The sequence below is a fragment of the Macaca mulatta genome, chromosome 2, assembly GCF_049350105.2.
Source record: "Macaca mulatta isolate MMU2019108-1 chromosome 2, T2T-MMU8v2.0, whole genome shotgun sequence".
Lineage (NCBI taxonomy): Eukaryota > Metazoa > Chordata > Mammalia > Primates > Cercopithecidae > Macaca > Macaca mulatta.
This window is the reverse complement of record NC_133407.1, coordinates 19,981,287-20,001,987: the sequence shown is the minus strand read 5'-3', so window position 1 is coordinate 20,001,987 and position 20,701 is coordinate 19,981,287. Positions and strand designations below refer to the sequence as shown.

Here is a 20,701-nt window from a genome sequence, read left to right as displayed (position 1 = left end):
CATTTAAGGCAACTGCAAAATAGTAACACAAATACCTCAGATGACTAGTAGGGCAAAATTTTCAAAATGTTGCAAGCTGTCTGCATGCTTGAAGTAGCAATTTACATGCATAATTAGGTGCAATCAACAGTTTTGAAATGTAATATATTTTCCGAGTCCATATTTACTTGTGACAGATGCTTAAAAAAACTACGTCCCCCAAAAATAGAGGGGCAGAAGGAGAAATATTTGCATTTAACAATGAGAGTCTTTAAAAGGACATGTCTAAATTTAGAACAAATTTAATTGAAGTATTGTATCTTTATTTAGATGTAATCTTCATTTAAGCCTTGAAAGAAGTTCACAAACATATTTTGGAAGTAGCAAGCATGGAAGAATAATAACTTACCAGTCAGCTATTCCTGCTGCTGTCTGAACTGACATATGATTTTTATTGCTACACTGTAGAAAAAAAAAATCTGACACATTCAAACCTTTATTGCACAAAATATTATTGACTTTCTTCCTGTCTTCAGAAGCGGTTTCATTCTCTAAAGAGACCAAATATCTTTTAGGAAATTTAAATAAAGGTAATTTAAATTGGTAGCTTCTTTTTTGTAAATCAAGGTCTTCAGATGAACACTCAGTGTGAACTTGTATCATCTTACTGTTCTCAGTATAACAATGTTAGGTGCTCACTATACACTAAGACCCTCTGCTAAGCACATTACACATATAATCTAATTTACCATTATAAACCTTCTCTAATGATTGTTGGTTTATTACCAGGTACTGGGGAGGAGCCCACTCTATTTTCAACAATTCCCAATTGAGAAAATGAACTTGAAATCTGATTTTTAGAAAATGTGAAGAAAAAGAGAATGGGTAATTTGGTCCCTAAACTTTTTCTTCTTTTTCAAAAGCTTGTTCACATTGCATTACCCAGATTGGTTGTCTACGCTGATGAAAGTGGAGCAATTAATTTCTGTCATACATTCAGAGTCATATTAAAAGATAGCAATGAGGAATACAACCTAATGATGTGTTCTTGTGTAACTGCATCTATGGGGCAGTGTGTCTTGATATGTAAAAGTTGTGTTTAAGTTAATGCAAAGCATTCATGGGATGAGCAATGCAATTTTCCAGTTTCATCAAGCAAGTGTGATCTGTGATATATGTTAGGGGAAAAAAAGCCATCCTCTGCTAAGAAACGCATGAATAGTTCATTAATCTGCTGATCCATTTGGGAGCATTATGGAACTCAAAGCCCAGAACAATGGGCTCTATTTAATATTGAACAGGTTCTTGATAACCCGCCATTTCTCTCCAGAGTCGCCTGAAGGTCCCTCCTGGACGTGCAGAGTTGCAGTGGCAGTTCCCGTGAAGTTGTAAGCTACTACCCAGGATCGAGTGGTGTTAAATTGAGAAGTCATCCTGATCACCTGACTAGTGGTGAACCCCGATTTAAGAATTTCCAAGTCTACCCTCGCCATCTCTAAATGTACAGACGCACCGCACTCCCTGCCCTGGGGTCACCACCGAAGCCTCCTGGTGGAGCCCTGCCCTGCTGAGGACGCTCTTCCAGCACAGAACTCACCACCAAAAAGAGACGGCGCCCAGCTGGCGCCCGCCCCGGGCACATTGCAGTAAATGCCTGGCAGCGACTTCTCGCTTCTCCTTCCTCCTACCCCATCGACCCTCTGCTGCCGACCTTTACGCCAAACTCCGGCGCGCCGCGAGACTCGCGTCCTCCCTGTCCCCGAGGGGCCCCACCCCTTCCCGGTTCTAACCTGCGACCTGGCCAGAGGCAAGGGTAGGTCGACTTCCTGCCCGGAATTTGCCGTTGGCTTCTCCTTCTCTACTCCAGTTCTCTAGTGCAGGGCTGTGCGGCGCGGAGCCGCCAGCGGCAGAACAGACCCCGGAGCGGAGCTCTGGGATACACACACGCGCAGCCCGGAGGGACTGACCCCTGAGGCGCGCTCGGCCGGGGGAGGGAGGGGACCAGGGCCAGAGCGGAGGCGAGGGTCACCTGGGGTTGGGGGTGGGCGCACCAGCTCTCCGCACGCTCCTCTCTTTCTAGTCCTCGCCGCCACCACCTCGCACAGGTCGGAGATCCCTCCTTTCCTTGGCTCCTTTGCGTTGGGGAGGGGATAAGGCTGAGGGGTCGGCGCTTGGTCAGCGGGCGGGGACGGTAGATTTCACTTGCACCTGACAGTCCCTATTCTTGCCAGTTTCGCCGGGCAAATCCTGGCGACCAGGTTTGTTCTTCCAGCAACTTTGTTCAGAAGGTTGGTAGGGAGGGGAAACGCCGAGGGGCCCCAAGAGACGCCGGAAAGCGGCTCGGAGCGTGGGCCGGGCTGGAGAGCAAGTCCCCAAGCGGCCCTGAGGCTGGGAGCGCGGCCGGGAGGCGCCGCCGCCGCCGCCGGGATGCGCTCTGCTTAGCGGGACTGCCGGGGGCGCCTGAAGGCCAGCGCTCCAAGGACACGCGGCCACCCGCTCCTCGCGCTCCCCGGCCCAGACGCAGCCAGGGCCGGAGCCGAGCAGGCGAGCGGAGCTGCGGGGAGCGCGGGTGAAGGGTGGCGGGAGGGAGGGCGCGCGGGAGGCGGCCCCTCCTCGGCGAGCCATGCGTGCCACGGGCAGCTGAGGAGCTGCCGGTCGCCGCTGCCAAGTCTCCACTCCGCTTTTGTCTTGCCCTCCAGTGAATGGGAAGATGGAGATGGATGTTGAGGGAGTTTCTCCGCGCCCGGAGCCCATCCCCCGCTCCCAGGGGGCTGGCGGAGCCTGCCAGGCGCCGCCACAGCCGCCCCAGCCCCAGCCGCCGCCGCAGCAGCTGGCTCAGGATGAACTGCCCGGCGAGAGTGCAGGCGCTGAGGACAGCGACGATCCCGAGACGAGACCCAACGGCGAGAAAGGAGAGAGCAAGGTAGGTCCACAGTGTTGGCGCTGTGCTACCTTTTGAACAAAACCAAGGAGTTGCTGTCGTGGCTGTCACTTTAACCCCTCCGCTCCCCAACCCCCTTCCCTCGTTTGTGTGGGGGTGGGGGTGGCAGATGTGAAGAAGGCTTAAGATTTAAGGGAATCCATGGGCGATAGTGACTTTCCGAACTGGAGGGTATGTGTAGAAGTCTGTCCTGGTTTCAGTGTTCAGCGGTGTGTGCAGAGAAAAGTCTTCTGGTACATGCGGTGTGATGCTCTGGGCGAGCACAGCACCTCAGTAAAGCAGTGATGAGACCTTTGCTTGCCCTCGCAGTTTAACTGAGGCTTATTTGGATGATATAGGTCTAGGAGAAACAGTTCTTTAGGAGCTGCCAAGTGGCTTCTGAGACTCCTTGGAGGGTGGTGACATCAACCTAAAGAAAACAATGGGAGCAAAGTTTGGCTCATTTGCAGAATGGAGTGCCCTGCTTAACCCTGCTCTAAGCTGGAGGTCCTCCTCTTGACCTGGCATCCTCCTTCTAGGAGGGTAGAGATCAAGTGCCTGCCAGCAGATGAGCCCTACAAATCTTTTGCAGCCCTGCAGTGTCATTGTAGACCAGGGGATAGCTGCTACTTGCTGTGGAAAGAGGAGTTCTTCAGGTAATTGGATTCTAGTAAGAAATGGCTTGAATGTTATTTTCTGGTGCTGATGCCTCTTCCGCTGAGAAAATTGTAAAGTAGAGGAAATGGCATAGAAAATACTGCCTTGGTAGTATTAGTAGGGTGTGTTTATTACAGCTTTGTCTCTGAGCAGTCTTCCTTCACACACTGGGAGTTTAGTTTTGTGGAAGCTAATGTTGCTTTGTTTTATCTGTATAAAGTGTACACTGTATATTTGTTAATATATTTTGAAACTGACTGGTAATATTGGGGAAAAGTTGGTTCAACAAATCAGACTATTGGAACCAAATGAGCCAGTCAATCTACTTTCTCACTTCTGCTCACTTGAGGAAGTGTGCAGGAAAATGGGCACTTCTGCTAGTTAGAAAGGAATTGTGTGTCATGAAGTGCCCCTTAATGGAGATTGCCTTGGTTTCTGTTAGAGCTTTCCTAAGATACTAGTGGATTAAATAAATACTGGAAACATGTCGGGATCACATTGAATTGCTGTTCTGTGTTTGGAGACAGGCTCATTTAACAAGTTCAGATTTGCAAATGTTCAGAATTGTTTTGCATTTTGAAACTGAGCTAAGAATCAAAATTGTTGTTTATCTTCCAAAATCAATATTGTTATTTAAATGGAAGTTTACCAAGGAACTAGAATTTGAATACACTCTAGATGCGACCGGGGTGCCTTACAAATGCATACAAGATTTACATTGTGAAAACTATGATGAATTTTAATATTCTGATATCCTCAGCTTTCCAGTCGCTCTTGATTTCATGAATATTTTATTCTGTCATGACTGCATATTTACTACTTTAAATGACTGTCTGCGCTCAGTTTTATGAAATAACCATAACTGAGCATCAATTACCTAATTGAACTTTAAGTCTCTTTTGCAAAATAGGTGTGGAGAATAATTAAAATATACAGCCAGTACTGCCATTTCCATATTGTTGATTCACATGCCCTGAGCATGAGAAATTCCTGCCATCAGCAAAAATCTGTGCTTATTTGTTTCCCTTTGATGCACCATGCAGACTGTCTAACGTTCTACCAGTTGTGAGGAATAAGGAAGGCAATGCACTAGAAATATTACAGCAGGTTAAAAGAGGACTGAAAGCGGGTTGATTACATTTAGTTAATTAGCATGTTCAGATAATTGAGTATTCTGATGATGTGATTTGCTTCGTGTTTGTCTGCGGTTTCTTGAGGTGGAAACAAAATACTACTTTTTTTCTCTCCAGGTGTTTGTCTTAAAAAATTATGTTGCATCCTTCTCTTAACCTAGATATCAGCTGTGTTAACCCTTTGCTTGCCTCTGATACTGTCCTACTGGTTCTTTTGAGTCTGAGGATGGTTGCTGTGTTTCAGACTTTAATAACTGTTCTTGTCTTTGATGGATACTAAGGCAAGTTATAAATTGCCTTTTTCTTAGAAAATTCATATTTCATTAGTAGGAAGTCCTTTGGATGTCTGACCAAATTATTCTATTAAAATATAAATAGAAGACAAACTGGTATAAAGTGAAATGGGGTTGTATCAAGCTGTTTGGGGTGAGGTGGAGGAGTTTATCACAGTATGGTTTTCAAACAGTAATATACAAACATAATGTACCAGATGATTATGTTTTCTTTTCATTAATGAGAACAATAAAATACAAATTTCAAAAACTGAATTATTGACTTTAACTTTACCTTAAGGGTATTATGAATAGGATGTGAGTGGATATACCCCTTGAAAATAAAGTATCAGGGGCTAATGGCATTTTTTTTTAAGACTCTGGTTTAGGGCCATGATTTATTCTCATATGAATTTGTCTCAGTTGTCTTATTGGAAAAGAAATCAGAGCTTAGCACCAGATCAGCTTGTCTCCTAAATTTCAGGTTCGTGGTCATATGTCCTCAGAAAGTCTATGAAATAGGAAGCGAGGTTAGAAAACTGGATCAGTCAAGGGATTTTTTACGCCTGAGTTTCATGATGTGACTGGTGCTTTCTGTCCTAGAATAATGTTTCCTGATTCCTCTCTAGCAAATACTCTTCAAAGAAATATTAAAGCAGCTGCATATTATATTGCTTTGATTCCATGAATTGGGGAGGAAACAGACCTGAAATAGACCATCTATTCTTCCTCTGTGCTTTAAGGCAGGTTTATATTAAACCCTTACAAAAAGCAGCCTCTTCTCTTTGCAATGACATCCAAAGATAATATTGTAATCACCTTTGGTGACCTAGTGAGATATTTCCTTCTGGTCTTAGCAAAGAAGATTAAATGATCATGGTCCTTAAGTAAGAGACCTTCAAATTCTTGAAAGTGCTCTTGATTCTGGGTTTGATCATCCTCAGAACTTTCTTAGAAAGTTTTTTGCAGGCTCTAAATATTTCATCCTTTCATTGCTTTTTAAAATTCTTCTGAAATGCTTTGGTTATACCAAATAACTCTTGGATGGGTGTTTCTGAAACTTTCTTTGGAAAAGTTAAAGAAAAGTTTCTTGTGTCGAGGACCTGCACTCCAGTGCCTTATTCCCTCTGTATTATGAAGTTACTTATGCAAATGTGGAAATTCTTCCCCTGATCTGATCCTAGATGCTAAATAAAAATGATTCTTAGCTTCCTTCAGGTTCATCTCATTCATGAATATATGAATGGTGCTTTCTGTCCTCCCTTTTGCTTCCTTCCTCACACCCTACACCAGCTTCACCTCCCCTCTGCCAATACTATTTACTACAGTGTTTTATATAGAAGATATGTTTATGGCTCAGATGTAAAGCATTGTGATCAAACTCTCTTTTTTGCTCAGCTCTGATTAAATCCTTGGTTTGCAAGATGTGTTATTCCCATGGCTTTGGATTAGAGGAACTCTGTACTGTTGCTACCAATGATACATCATTGATGAAAATGACTCAATTCTCACTTCAACTGCATTCCATCAGTATCGCTGTTCTAACAGTCATTCTTTAGGAGCATACTGTAGGGACTCTTATCAAGAATGTCATTACATTTTTGAAAGCCTTTTATTTTGGAAATAAATTTACATTTATAGAAGAGATGCAAAGATATATCCTTTGCCCAGTCTCCTCTAATATTAACATCCTACGTAATCAAGGTATGTATATTACAATAAAGAGATGAACATTTGTACGAAACTACTAGTTAACTTGTGTAGTAAAATGTTTTTTGAGTGAATGTATAACATATAGTTGCTTTCCATTCTATTCTTTCAGTCTTTAAGGTGGTCTTTATACCTGAAAGGCTCTGTGAGAGGGTATTTAAGAGTCAAATTTAAGTTCTGTGTGACTATGTCTCCCTTTTATCTGTTGAGTAGGAGCAGCTTGCAAAGTACAAATTTGGAGGTCCCTGAAGTTCTGCATCAACTGCAGTGAGCCCTGGGGGAGTTACAGCTTTGGCAAAGCTCTTGAGTGCTGTTAACTTGTGAGGAATAATGGTCTTCCTTTTTTGTTTTAACGTGAAAAACATTCCTGCTCCAGGTAAGACAGGGTTTGTCAGTACACAGAGGACAGCAAAGTCTCAAGTGGCAGGCAGAGGATAAAAGGAAATGGATAAATTCAAGGTAGTTCACTTTGATGCCTAACCCCTTGGGTGATCATTTCTGGCATGAAATCTAATGAAAGCCTTTTTGGTTTTACATTGTATATTAGCCAGGTGAACTCTGACTTCCGGCACAGAAGCAGAAACGTTTCCACAATAGGTAGGATGTCAATGTGATTAAAACTGTTGACTGTGAAATAAAAAAGACCCCAGTTTGATCCTGGCTTTGTCTTTTATTAGCTCTTGACCTTAGACAAGGTCTTAATCTTTCCAAAGCTTAACCTTTTTATCTGTCAAATAGGAATAATTATAGTGCTAACCATCTATGGTTATTATATGGCTCAAATGAGATAAAATGTATAGAGTTTTTGATTCAGTGCTTCACAGGTAATGACTGCTCAATAATGGTGAATAAATTGTATGAGTTGGGGCTTCAAGTCTCCCTCAGTTTTTTCAGTTTACCAGAGGGTTCTGGGACTGGAAATGACACAGACATACTTTTCTACAGTCAAACCAAGTTGGTGCTCATCCACCTGGTTTTGCCCTGTGATCCTTAAGATGTTCTCAGGTCCTGGTGGGCAGAAGGTTAGAAAATAGTTATCCTGACTTGTCAATAGTCTGCTCTTTTCTCATCAGGAAGGCCAAGGAAGAGCTGGATGAAAAGTCCCTATATCCTACCCCAGGCTCCAGAAATATGCCTAAGACCCTAGTAAAGCAAATGGATTGCTCTGCTTTTGCACATTATCCTTATGGCTTTTCAGGAAGATTAGGTGGCAAATCTTAAGACTTAAAAAAAGATTGAGATAAAAAGTTGTATCTGTTAGGGCTCTTTGGTTTCAGGAAACAGAAACTGACTTTACTTTGAGCAAAATATTATACTGTAAAATTTTAAGGTAATTACAGAAATAAAAGGGAAAATGACAAAGCTAGTTTTGGGGAAATGCTGACACAAGAGTTGCTCAGATTTAAGTAGTAGAAAGTACTGAAAGGTTTCTTAAGGGCACTGACATAAGAAAAATAAATCCCAGCCATTTTTCGCCTTTATGCTACTCTGCTCAAGACCTGGATTTTATGGGAAGGTTATCTAACTGGCCTCTCCTGCTTCAGATAGCTGCTTCTTGGCCAGGGTAAGGTGGGGATCCTCAATGTAGTGTCCTTCAAATTGTATCTTTTGGACGGGGTATAATTCCTGGGGGAAAAAAAAAATCGTGGTGCTGTTATCAGACCAAAGACAATAGATATTAGTTGCCAAAATAACCATTATCATTCCTTTCCTAGATAGAGAGAGGCAGAGAGAAAGAGTGAGAAAGAGAATGAGAAAAAAGGAGAAGGAGAAATAGACACATATTTAGACAAGAATCTGGAACATTTTGTAGCATTGTATTCCTACCATTTTAAAAGAAAGAATACAGAGGAAAGTATGGAATCTATCACGTACTTATGTACAGGAAGAAGGGCAGATAACTTGATCCTTATTTATTTATTTATTTATTTAGACAGAGCCTCACTCTGTTGCCTAGGCTGGAGTGCAGTGGCACGATCTCGGCTCACTGCAACCTCCGCCTCCTGGGTTCACGCCATTCTCCTGCCTCAGTCTCTTGAGTAGCTGGGATTACAGGCACGCGCCACCACCCCTGGCTAATTTTTGTAGTTTTAGTAGAGACGAGGTTTCACCATGTTGGTCAGGCTGGTCTCAAACTCCTGACCTTGTGATCCGTCCAGCTCGGCCTCCTAAAGTGTTGGGATTACAGGCGTGAACCACTGCACCTGGCTGATCCGTATTTCTATATGCAAAATAAGACTCCTAGAATTAGAAAACTGGATTGGAATGCATATCCCACTGGGTCTCATCTACCTAATCTCCCTTCTTTATTTTTACATGGGAGAAAATTGAGGTCCCATAAGTGTTTTGCCCAAAGGCAGAGCTGGCACTTGAATACCTTTTAACCTGGAACATGCATCCAGGTGACATAAGTCAAAGTCCCTCCTCTTCTTAGGAAACTCTAATCTTCTCTAAGTTCTTATATGGTGACATGAAACATTTGGAGTCTGCTTTAGAATTTCAGAATTCTTAGTTTCTCAACTTAGAAAATGAGATCAGCAGCACACATCTCCTGAACAGATAATCTGACAATGGGTGCAACTGGGCCCTGATGTTTTAAAATACAGACCTTTCATCGTACTCCTGTCCTTTAGAATAAAATATATTAATAATTTTTGTCTGCCTGTAAATTAAAGCAAATTGATTGATTGCTCAAATTGCTAAAGCTTTTTCTTTGACCTTTGAATTTACATGTCCAAATGTTTCTGTCCTCACATTTTGACCTTGTACCTACTGGGGAAGTCCTGTAGGTGGTGGAATCATGGACAATGTTAGTTTCTGATTTTTGGGTGGCAAGTGTTGGAAGTAAGCCGTTCATTCCCGGGCACACATCCTTCTGGCACCTACCATGCGTGGCACGTAGGAGGTGCTCAATAAATAGTGGTTATGTTGAATTCTGCATTGATGCAGTCAGTCAACATGTATTAGCTGGAACTGCAAAGTTAAAGAAGTTAAAACTCCTCCACAGTTCAGTGGAGGAGACACGCTTATACACAGATCATAATGCTATAAGAGGGTGAGGGCCATGAAAGAGATGAGAATAAGAGGTACTGCAGAGAGGGGCTCAGCTGCCCTCCCTGAATGGAGGCTGCATGGAAAGGAGCCATTTCACCAGGTTTAAGAGGAGTAGGAGATGCAGAGCAAGAGCTTTCCAGATAGAGGGAATGAGTCAGTATTTGGAATGGCTGGGAAAGATTCAGAAGTTTGTCATAGGATTGAGTAGAGGTAATAGCTGGAGGTATATTTGTCATGAAGGCCTTGTAATGCCATGCCAGGAAGCGTGGACTTTATCTTACAAATAGGTTGAGAGTAAAACTTTGAGGCTGTCATAGCAGTCTAACACTGGCCAGCAGGGCTTTCCAGACTGGGGAATTCCCTACATCAGTAAATTTAAAAGAAAATGTAGAGACAAAAATAGAATTAACTCCTGTTTATGACAAGAGAGGATATTACATCATTTCATACATGAAGTGCATTTAAGCACCAAAAATGATAAATAAAATTTATGTCAGGATAGAGTAGCCTTTCTTGAGAAAGAATAGGTAGCAGCCTTAACCCTTTCCCCAACCCATCTCTCTCATGTGCATCCTGCCTTATCCCATCATAGCCCATCACACCCCACTGTCCTCATTGTCCTCACTTCTCTGTAGACCTCTGTGTACTTCCTTATGGACAGGGAGCTGGAGGCACCTGTGTCAAGCCTGAGATTGGGCTGAGGAATTTTTGCTGAGTTTATCTTTTTTTTTCTCATAGGCACAGCCATGGCAGAGTTACTGTCAGTGGTAAGATGGATTCATGCTCTTAGACTAGCCTATTGTTTTTACCTCTAAAAAGTAATTAAAAATAAAATATTCCTGAGCTCACTCAAAAACGTAACTGGAGGCAGCAGAAGGAGTAGTGATTCTGGTAGCATATTCTTAAAAATTGAGGCCATTTAACATGTTTTGTAAGATAAAGTATTGACCTGTCTAACAAACATTCCAATGAATAGCCAAATGAAATGAGACTGTGGGATACATAGACCACTGATCAGCGCGTGGCTCCTTTATTTCCTGAGATGCTCCGCAAATAATCAGAGGCACAGGTCACGATTCATTTGCAAGAACTAGTGGCTGGCTCTGCGCTGTCCATCTGTCCCGTGCTTCCTCCTATATGCTTTTCCCAGACTTACATCCCCCTTCCCACATTAGACTTCCTTGTTCTGTACAATGTTTTATTTTAATTTTTATTTACTTTTGTTATACTTTAAGACCCAGTAATCCCATTACTGGGTATATACCCAAAACATTATAAATCATTCTACTATAAAGACACATGCACATGTATGTTTATTATGGCTCTGTTCACAATAGCAAGTACTTGGAACCAACCCAAATGCCCATCAATGATAGACTAGATAAAGAAAATATGGCACATATCCACCATGGAATACAATCTGTTTTTTAAGTAACATTAATTTCCGTATAATTTACAGACAGTAAATCTCACCCTTTTTAAATCTGTAGTTTGGGTTTTGACAAATGTGTACACTTCTGTAACCACCACAGTTAGGATGTAGGATGTTTTCATCATCCTCAAAGAGTCTCTTGCATTCCTTGCTACATAATTCCCTCACCTTTTCCCAGTCTTTTCCAAAATTTTCTGTAAATTGAATCAGGTAGTATATATCCTTTTGTATCCGGCTTCCTTTGCTTAACAAAATTTATTTGATATCCACCCATTTTGTTGTACGTATCAGTAGTTCATTTTTCTTACTCAGTAATATTTCACTGTAAGGATGTATACCACATATTGCTTTTCTGATGATGTACATTTGGGTTGCTCACACATTTTTGGCTTTTATGAATAAAGCTGCTATAAGCTTTGTTTTGTGAGTGTGAGGACATTTTCATTTCTCTTGGATGAATTTCTAGGGATGAGATTGTTGGGTCATATAAATGTGTGTTTAACTTTATAAGAAGTTGCCAATCTATTGTTAAAAGTAGCTCAATGGTTTCACATTTCTATCAGTTCCGGTCCCTGAGAGTTCCAGTTCCTCCACATCATGTGAACACTTGGCATTGGCAGTATTTTTAATTTTAGCTATTCAGGTAGATGTACAATGATATCTCATTGTGGCTTTAATTTGTATTTCCCTATTAAATAATGATATTGAGCATCTTTTTACGTGCTTAATTGCTATCTCTATGTTTCTTTGGTAAAAAGTCTGTTCAAATCTTTGCCCTGTCTTAGAAAAAATTGGGTCGTTTATATTCTTTATTGATACAATCTATTATTTTCACCTAGATTTAGGTTTCAGAAACCCTAGTGGAAGTTTGAGGAGATTACAAGGTGAGGGACATTTCAAGCTTGCCTTGTTAGGGTTGTTGGTGAACTAGCATTTATTGGGCATTTATCATGTGCCAGTCACAGAGCAAGGTAGATTCACATCAGGTGGTCTCATCTTATGCTTTACAGTAATCCTGAGACATACCTATTATTAACCCTGAGGTCACACAGCTAGTAGATGTCAGAGAAGGAATTAAATTTAAGTCTTCCTGGTACACTCTTTCCACTTCCTCAGGTGTGACTCCAAGGCTTGTTCTCCACAACTGACTGGTTAGTTTCCCAGCCAAATCCCTTGCACTGCTCTGGGTGTTTTAAAAGCAGCCCTCAGGTGAAATAACACTGCTGGCACTGACATGCAAATTGGAACATTGAGCTTAAGGCAAAGAGAAGGCTCCCAGTTTTATTTCAGTCCTGAAGAAAAAATCCTATCCATTTCAGAAGATAGAAAAGTGAGAGTTCTCCAGAGAAGTGGAAGATCTGAAGTGTTCATTTACATGTCAGCACCCAGGGATGTGCATCTCTCAGCTGAATTGCACTGCTGTGTTACCCACGGGCCTAGGTTTGGGGTCATTCCTGGGAATTGGACCCCATTTTCAACCCCAGTTGTGTTTCTGCAGGCTGTAAGGACCTTGGGCAAACCATATGAACACTTTGGTCTTGATTTTCTTATCAATAAAGATGATGGATAAGGTCTTCTTACTATACCTGAAGTTACAGGATTGAATTACGAGCAGGGTTACTAACTCAGTTTAACACTGAAAGTTCTCCATCTCAGGTAAACTAGGAAAGTTAGTCACCCTACTTATAGGATGCATGTAAAACATCTGTGCTTTTATAGACTCTCAGAATATGAGAGCTGTCATTGTTGAATGTGCTTTGGGGCATTCGATCTGTGAGTCTGAAAATGACTCATTGTATTTCAGAACTAATGAGGCCCTATGAATGATTCCAGGTTCTTCAAATTGACTTTAAAAATAGTTCAAAGCAAGACTCTGGATTTGAATTGGAGGAACAATATTGCCTTTCTGAATAAGTGGCCTTAGAACTTTCTGATGCAGCTCCCCAAAGCCTCTAACCACAATGTAAATGTGTTTTAGGATGCTAGCTGTGTTTTAGAATGCCAGTCTCCCTGGCTGGAGAAGGGAAAGCTCTCTGAAAGAGTGCTTTCACTGGCAGAACAAAAATCAGCTCAATAATTTTTTTTTTAAAGTTGCATGGTTGGTAGGGTTTGTATCATTAAAAATCTGACTCCGTATTTCCCATGGGAACCCTCATTTGGGAAAAAACTGCTCTTGTAGGAAAGAATCTGGGACTTGGATGGTACGACATTGAATCCTGGATCTGCCCTTTCTAACAGTGAACTCTTGGACAAGTCACATTTTCTTTGAGTCTCAGTATCCTTTACTGTTCAGGAACTGTCTAGACCCAAAACTCAAATTCAATAGTGCATGAGCAAAGCCTATGATAATTTCTTGCCTGAATCTGAATATATATCTGTCCGTCACTTTAGTTTTGTTGGATAAATGAGTCCCACGTGCATTCAAGGTTTTCTATTATTCTATTTAAGGAAGTGAACAAAAGAACATCAGAGTTAAAGGAGCTGGGGGATAGGTGCATAGGATCGTGTGGTCTTTCCTGAGAAGGATACCCTCAGATGATACTGCATGGGTTCGTGTGCCCGGGAGGTCTAAGGGGTTGGATTTGAGTGGCAGGACACCACCAGGGGCCTCTTCAACTGACCCTGAAAACCTGCTCTCCTGCCTATCTTGCTTGCTCTTTGGATGAAAGTAATAATAACCTTTTAAAAATATATATATATTTTGGAGATTTTTGAGCTCACAATGTCCTACCCCAAGCCTTTGCTCAAGTCATTCCCTTTGCCTAGAATGCTCTTCCTTCCCTCTCTGTCACTTTATGTCACCCAGTTAATTCCTACTCAGCCTTCAAAATTCAGTTCAATACCTCAAGGAAGCTTTCCCTGATTTGAACCTTTCCCTGCATACCTTATAAGTCAGGTTCCTCAGATAGAGGGGAATAACACACACTGGGGCCTGTTGGAGGTTGGAGGGTGGGAGAAGGAAGAAGATCAGGAAAAATAACTAATGGGTACTAGGCTTAATATCTAGGTGGTGCAATAATCTGTACAACAAACCCCCATGATACAAGTTTACCTGCACATGTACCCCTGAACTTAAATTAGAAAAAAAAAGTAAAGTCCCTGTTGATGTGATATCACACATTCTTAGTTGCGAAATCTGTCTAAATATATGTCATGAGGATAGGGACAGATCTGTCTTTCCAGGCAATTTCTCCAATCCTAATGTAGTAGCAATCATATCAGGGTACCTATTTGGTAATATTTTATCTAAGACTTACTTCCTCGGACAGGATGGTCAATGTTCTTATGCAGCCCATATTTTAGAGGGGGAGAGAGGGAGATACTAAACAAGTAAACAACTAAATAAACATTACAGATAATAAACAACCAAAAAAGAAAAATACTTGACACCAGTGACCCCTTAACTGTAGGCATATATTCAGACCCCCTGTCTAACCATATTTATTCAAGGCAGCAAACACATAACCATAATCCAGCCTGTTCTCTGGAATGGCCATGTATCTTAGAGCCTCAGAACCTGTCCTTGTTTACTTCTTTCTACGTTGTTTGCAGGGTTTAAGTTGTGCTCACCATATTGACATTAGGAAATATGCAGGAAATGTGCCACCAGCTCCCCTTCCTGGGTTCATGTTAGTCATTGCAAACCAATCACAGCACTCTTTCCTATTGAGTTCAGCCTTCGCCTTGGAAGCAGGCATTCCTTAGCAATCAGTTCGAGGTCGTGTACAAGATGAAACTCTGGTGCTGTCCTTGCTAGGCTTACAGCTTTCTTAGTAATGCCTTCTCCCTTGCTTAGACCAGACACTCAGTCTTCATTGCTCCCCTCCTCAATTTCTAAACCTGAATTATTCAATATAATGGTCAATTGACACATGTGGCTATTTACATTTAAACATGATTAAAATTAAATTAAAAATTCAGTCACTCATTTGCACAGCTCCACTTCAAATGCTTAAAAGTCATAAGTCAAATGACTACCATGTTGCACAGTGCAGATATAGAGTGTATCTATTATTGCAGAGAGTTTTATAGGACAGGGATGTTATGGAGTAGGACTTTACCTCTCCTAGCCTGCCTCAGCTGTTGTTCTGAGAAGCTGTGAAGCAAGTCCTTTGACAAGGACGGAGATTTTACAACTTCCCTGGGTTTGCTTTACGTTCTTGGTGACTTACAAATTGTTTTAGAATTACCAATATTGTTGTGTATAGAGGCAGTTTAGAGCAAGATCTCTTTCAAAACCTTTGGCTAGTGGGATTACTATTTTTACTTAGGTATTCTGTTGAATCTTGGTATTTGCCCTTGACCGTTATAGAAAGCAATCTTTGGTAAGGGGTTCCAAGAGATAACTTTTCTATTACTCAAGTTCAAAGCCTTTATTAGTGGGGTTAGTGGAACCACTGCCTGAAGCACCATTGACATCTCCTCTTGGCCATTGACTAATGATTGTCTTCACACTGTGGGGATTACTGTAATGGTACTTATTGTCAGAATACACAGGCAGAGAAATCTTGCCAAGAGCCCAAATCTAATATCATCAAAGAGCCTCCATGCTTGCAACAACAATGCAGGGAATAATTTTCAAATTATATAATGGATAAAGAATACTAAGTTACAAAGTTGCACTCTTAAGGTGTTTGTCCTATTCTTCTTCTTACATCTTACTCAATAAAATTTCAAGTACGTTATGATTGCTAGTGGTTTTAGATATAGATAAATAAGAAGAAGAATATCTATGAAAAGAAGTCTGATAATAGATATTACCTTTTTAGTCCTTGTATTTCTTCTTTTAAATCCATGAGTGAGAAGAGTAATCTTTTTAAGATTGGAGAAAGGACGGGGGAGTTAGTCCTGAAAGATCCTAATATGAGACTTGCTGTGCCTTTGTCTGGCGCATTAACTGTCAGCAGGAAAAGAGATGGGAAAATGGCCCCAGGGTGGATTTGGTGAATTTCCTCCCTGTTAGCTAGGATGAAAATTTGAATGACACCTTGAAGTGATCTAAAACTCTTATTTACACATCCAGTTAGCCGGGAGGCCCCTAGGCATCACGTTCAGAATGTAGCAATGCATGGAAGACAGTGAGAGTGGGAGACGTCAGCCTTCTCTCCTCCATTTCAGCAGTGGCAGATAATCTGAACCAAGGGATAGGAATACAGTTGATACAGAGAACAATAATCGAGAAAGAAAAAGATATATAGCTATGCCAATAAAAATGACATCTTTCTGGTATTTTTACATACCATTTAAATAAGTATTAAAACATAGAGATACAGAAAGACTAACATATTTGCCAAAAGTTGGAGATGTAACCAAGGCAACCATAATTGCCCTTTAGTCGTTACCTTCTTATTTCTTTATGTTTGAACTGAAGACATGAAGCTAGAGCTCATTCCAGAGTCCTTTGCGTCAGGGAGTTCACTTTTACCACTGAGATTTACTGGTGAAAATATGGACTCTTGGTGTCTGTGATGTCAACAGCTTCAAGCAACTTGAAACCTAGAAGGGCACATGAATAAGGAGCAAGAATGAGGAAAAACTGCTGTAACTCCTTGCTGTAACTATTGTGTCTTCCCATGCTCACTACTCAGAAATGTGCACTCACTTTCTGTATGTGGTTGTAGCAAAAGCACTCAGCTCAGAATCACGCCAGCTGGGAGGCACAGCCTAAATATTGGGTGGTCGCGTGTCCATTTGTTCTACTTTCAGTTTCCAGGCAATTTTGGAATTCAAAGAAACCTCCTTGTTTACGGCACCAGTCCCTGAATTCTATAGAGATTCACTATCTGTGGCAATATCAACATGGCAGATGTTGCTTCTCTGGTTGCGTATCGTTTTAGTGAAGGAAGAAGAGGTAGAGAAAAAAGAAAATCCTTGAGGGAAAAGCAATATTGAAGACCTAACATTTCACAGCTGCTGTGATGTTTGAAATTTATGTGAAGTCTTTATTTTGATGCATCAATTTAATTGTGGCCTAGAGCTGAGATTTGCATCTCTGAGGCTATCCGATGTAGAGTTACAACAATAAAGTAACACCACACACTTCACTACATTGTTTAGTATTATTATTATTTTTTTCATTTTTCTTTGGTGTCAGTTGCATAACAGCTGTCTTTGAAAAACTCCAAGTTCTATAAAGGGTTAATTTTGCACTGGGTTAGCGACTAAGGTCTAACCTTTTTCAGGGCTAGACTGAGTGTCTATTTGGTGTTAGGTAGGTAAAGCAGTCTGTTGTTTGAGCTGAGAATCATATCACTCTCTAAAAACAGTCTGGCTCTCTACTGATGATTCATCAGAAAAATGAGCCTGGTAATTGAATTGGGAGTTGAAAAGGATCACAAGGAAAGCAACCACATTCGACTTTTGGCGCTGTCATGTGAAATCCTGTTAATGTGCAATACATAAAGCAACGATCTCTCATAGTGGACTCTTTTAGCAAATGCAGGCTACTTATTATTTATTTATTTTTTTTCGCTCTGATCAGTTACAAGAGACTGTCCGTCACTGCTGTTGAATCAGGGTGGGATTTGGAAACAAAATTGGAAAATGAGTCTTTCTGAATGCCTGTGATGCCTTTTATGTGTTGATCAGATTCTGGGAAAGAAATCTGGGTTCTAAAGGAAAAGATGACAACTAAGAGAAACGCGAATGGTGGAATTTTCTCAGAAAAGAATTGATCCTCTTTTTGAGCATGGTTGTGATAAAAAAACTGTTACAACACCTGTAGCTGCTTTACTTTGGAAGGAATCAGGTTTTGCTTCCAACTGTATGGATAGTTGGTTTGTATAGGTTGGACAAAATAACCATCTTTTGGCAAGTTAAAGGTTTAACTCTTCTCTAGAGAGGCGTTTCTCCATAGGGATGATTTTGGCCCTCCCTCTAGGGACATTCAGTCATATTTTGGCTGTCACAGCCATTGGTGGGGTGCTCCTGGCATCCAGTAGGTAGAGGCCAAGGATGCTGATAAATATCCTGCAATGCACAATGCAGCCTCCTACAATGCCAAATTATCAGGCCCAACACGTCAGTAGGGCTAAGGCTCAGAAACCCTGATCTGAAAAATATTCTGAGACTTTGGGGTGTTGTTTTTGTATATCCTTTATGAGGTTAATATTTTGAAGGGAAGTTTTAAAACAGAACGTGTAATGCTTTGTCTCGTTGTGAGGTAGTCAGGACCCCCAAGTCTGTAAATATATCCTTTTTCCAGATCTAATTTTAAGAGACTAGTGTGAGGGGAAAGTTTCTTAGACCACGAATTCCAAGCGTTGTCTTTTCTGTAATAAAATTGAGATTTACTGGGACCCTTTCTATTGTTTTGAAAGTGGAAGACGGGAAGCTTCTCTAAAAATCATAGTCTCAGACTTTAATGAAGATTTTCTCTCTCTCTCTCTCTTTTTTTTTTTCCCTAGAGATGGAGTCTCGCTATGTTGCCCAGGCTGGTCTGGAACTCTTGGGCTCAAACGATCCTCCCACCTAAGCCTCCCAAAGTGCTGGGATTACAGGTGTGATCCACCATGCCTGGAAAGATTGTGTCTTGATGCCAAACTATGTATGCTTTGGGTTTCTAAACCAGTGATTTCAAATTGTGTAGCTGTTTTATTGTCATTAAATTTTGCTACAAACATTTTCTGATCTTGTACAATGTGGATTAGTCCATGCTTATGAATTTTCAAACCGGGAAAAACATTGTATCCCAAATAGTTTACTTAAAAAACACATGCAATGTAAGGCTCAGAATACTTAGCTCTGTAAAGTACTGGAGACCAAATAAATCATGTTAAAAAGAAAAAAAAAAAAGAAAAAAAAAAGAAGGCTACTTAAACTTATCCAGTAGGTAGAAACTTTAAACAAATGCATGCACAGTCCTTTTTAATTTTGATAAGCATGAATAAGGAAAATGCTTTATTAAGAAGGAAAACTCTCTTGATTCCACCTTAAATCTTGAAAGATTTAATCTATCAGATTTGTTACTTAGTCTCTTTATTCACTAAAGTTAAAGCAGCAGTCCGTGTGAGATGGTCAAGAAAGGGTCCCATATCAGTTGCTACACCCAGAGCCCAAAGTAAGAAATGTGATGCTTTATTTCAGGTGTTGGCTAACTCTTTCTGCAAAGTGCCAAATAGTAAATATTTTGAGTTTTTTGAATCACACAGTCTCTGTCTCAACTATTTAACTCTTTTATAGTGTAAAGCAGTCATAGACAAATGAATGGATGTGTTTATATTATAACAAAATTTTATTTGCAAAAACTGGTATTAGGACCAATTTGGCCATCAGATCACAGTGTGTCCACCACTGCTTTATTTAATTCATGCAGCTTTATCATGCGCAAATGCATGATTCTTGTTACATTTTTTGCAATGGTGAGGATTATTTATGAAACTATGATGCTTTATTCAAAGCCTCCAGGTTGGGAATCATTGCAGGATGCACTTAAGTGTGGGTTTATAGGCCACCTACAACCTAAAAGGCAGAGAAAATGCCATGTCCACAAATTGACTTTGTTAAAACATGATTCCGTGTTCGTGGAAATGATTTAATAGGGTCTGTTAGGTGATTATAAAAATAAACAGCCTTCTCTAATATTTGCTAGATTTCAGAATTAGTGAGAAATCAGGTTGAATAAAAAAAGATCAGCCATTTCAAAACAGGATTCTGTGAGGACATGAACTGTGCCATGAACTGCTGGTCAGAATGGTGCAAGAGATGAGGACAGAATTGTTAGACATTCCTTGACACTGTCCTTGGCAGTATGTGATGAGGTCTGGAGTTGTGTTGCTCAGTTATAGTCTAGGTCTTCCTGATATGTTTTTTTTTTTTTAATTTATTTTTTATTTTTTTAGTTTTATTTTTTTATTGTACTTTAAGTTCTAGGGTACATGTGCACAATGTGCAGGTTTGTTACATATGTATACATGTGCCATGTTGGTGTGCTGCACCCATTAACTCGTCATTTACATTAGGTATATCTCCTAATGCTATCCCTTCCCCCTACGCCCACCCCACAACAGGCCCTGGCGTGTGATGTTCCCGTTCCTGTGTCCAAGAGATCTCATTGTTCAATTCCCACCTATGAGTGAGAACATGCGGTGTTTGGTTTTCTGTTCTTGAAATAGTTTGCTAAGAATAATGGTTTCCATCTGCATCCCTGTCCCTACAAAGGACATGAACTCATCTTTTTTTATGGCTGCATAGTATTCCATGGTGTATATGTGCCATATTTTCTTAATCCAGTCTGTCACTGATGGACATTTGGGTTGGTTCCAAGTCTTTGCTATTGTGAATAGTGCCGCGATAAATATACGTGTGCATGTGTCTTTATAGCAGAGTGAATTTACAATCCTTTGGGTATATACCCAGTAATGGGATGGCTGGGTCAAATGGTATTTCTAGTTCTAGATCATTGAGGAATTGCCACACTGTCTTCCACAATGGTTGAACTAGTTTACAGTCCCACCAACAGTGTGAAAGTGTTTCTATTTCTCCACATCCTCTCCAGCACCTGTTGTTTCCTGACTTTTTAATGATTGCCATTCTAACTGGTGTG

At 40.8% G+C, this 20,701-nt stretch overlaps 1 protein-coding gene across 1 annotated transcript; it reads right to left on the bottom strand.

Moving 5' to 3' along the window:
* Positions 1-265: 265 nt before the first annotated feature.
* On the bottom strand, positions 266-3,457 carry LOC106997140 (uncharacterized). Its single transcript, XM_028843618.2, has one exon. It carries the CDS (start codon positions 2,731-2,733, stop codon positions 2,155-2,157), a length of 579 nt encoding a protein of 192 aa, XP_028699451.2. The 5' UTR covers positions 2,734-3,457; the 3' UTR covers positions 266-2,154.
* Between the last annotated feature and the right edge of the window lie 17,244 nt (positions 3,458-20,701).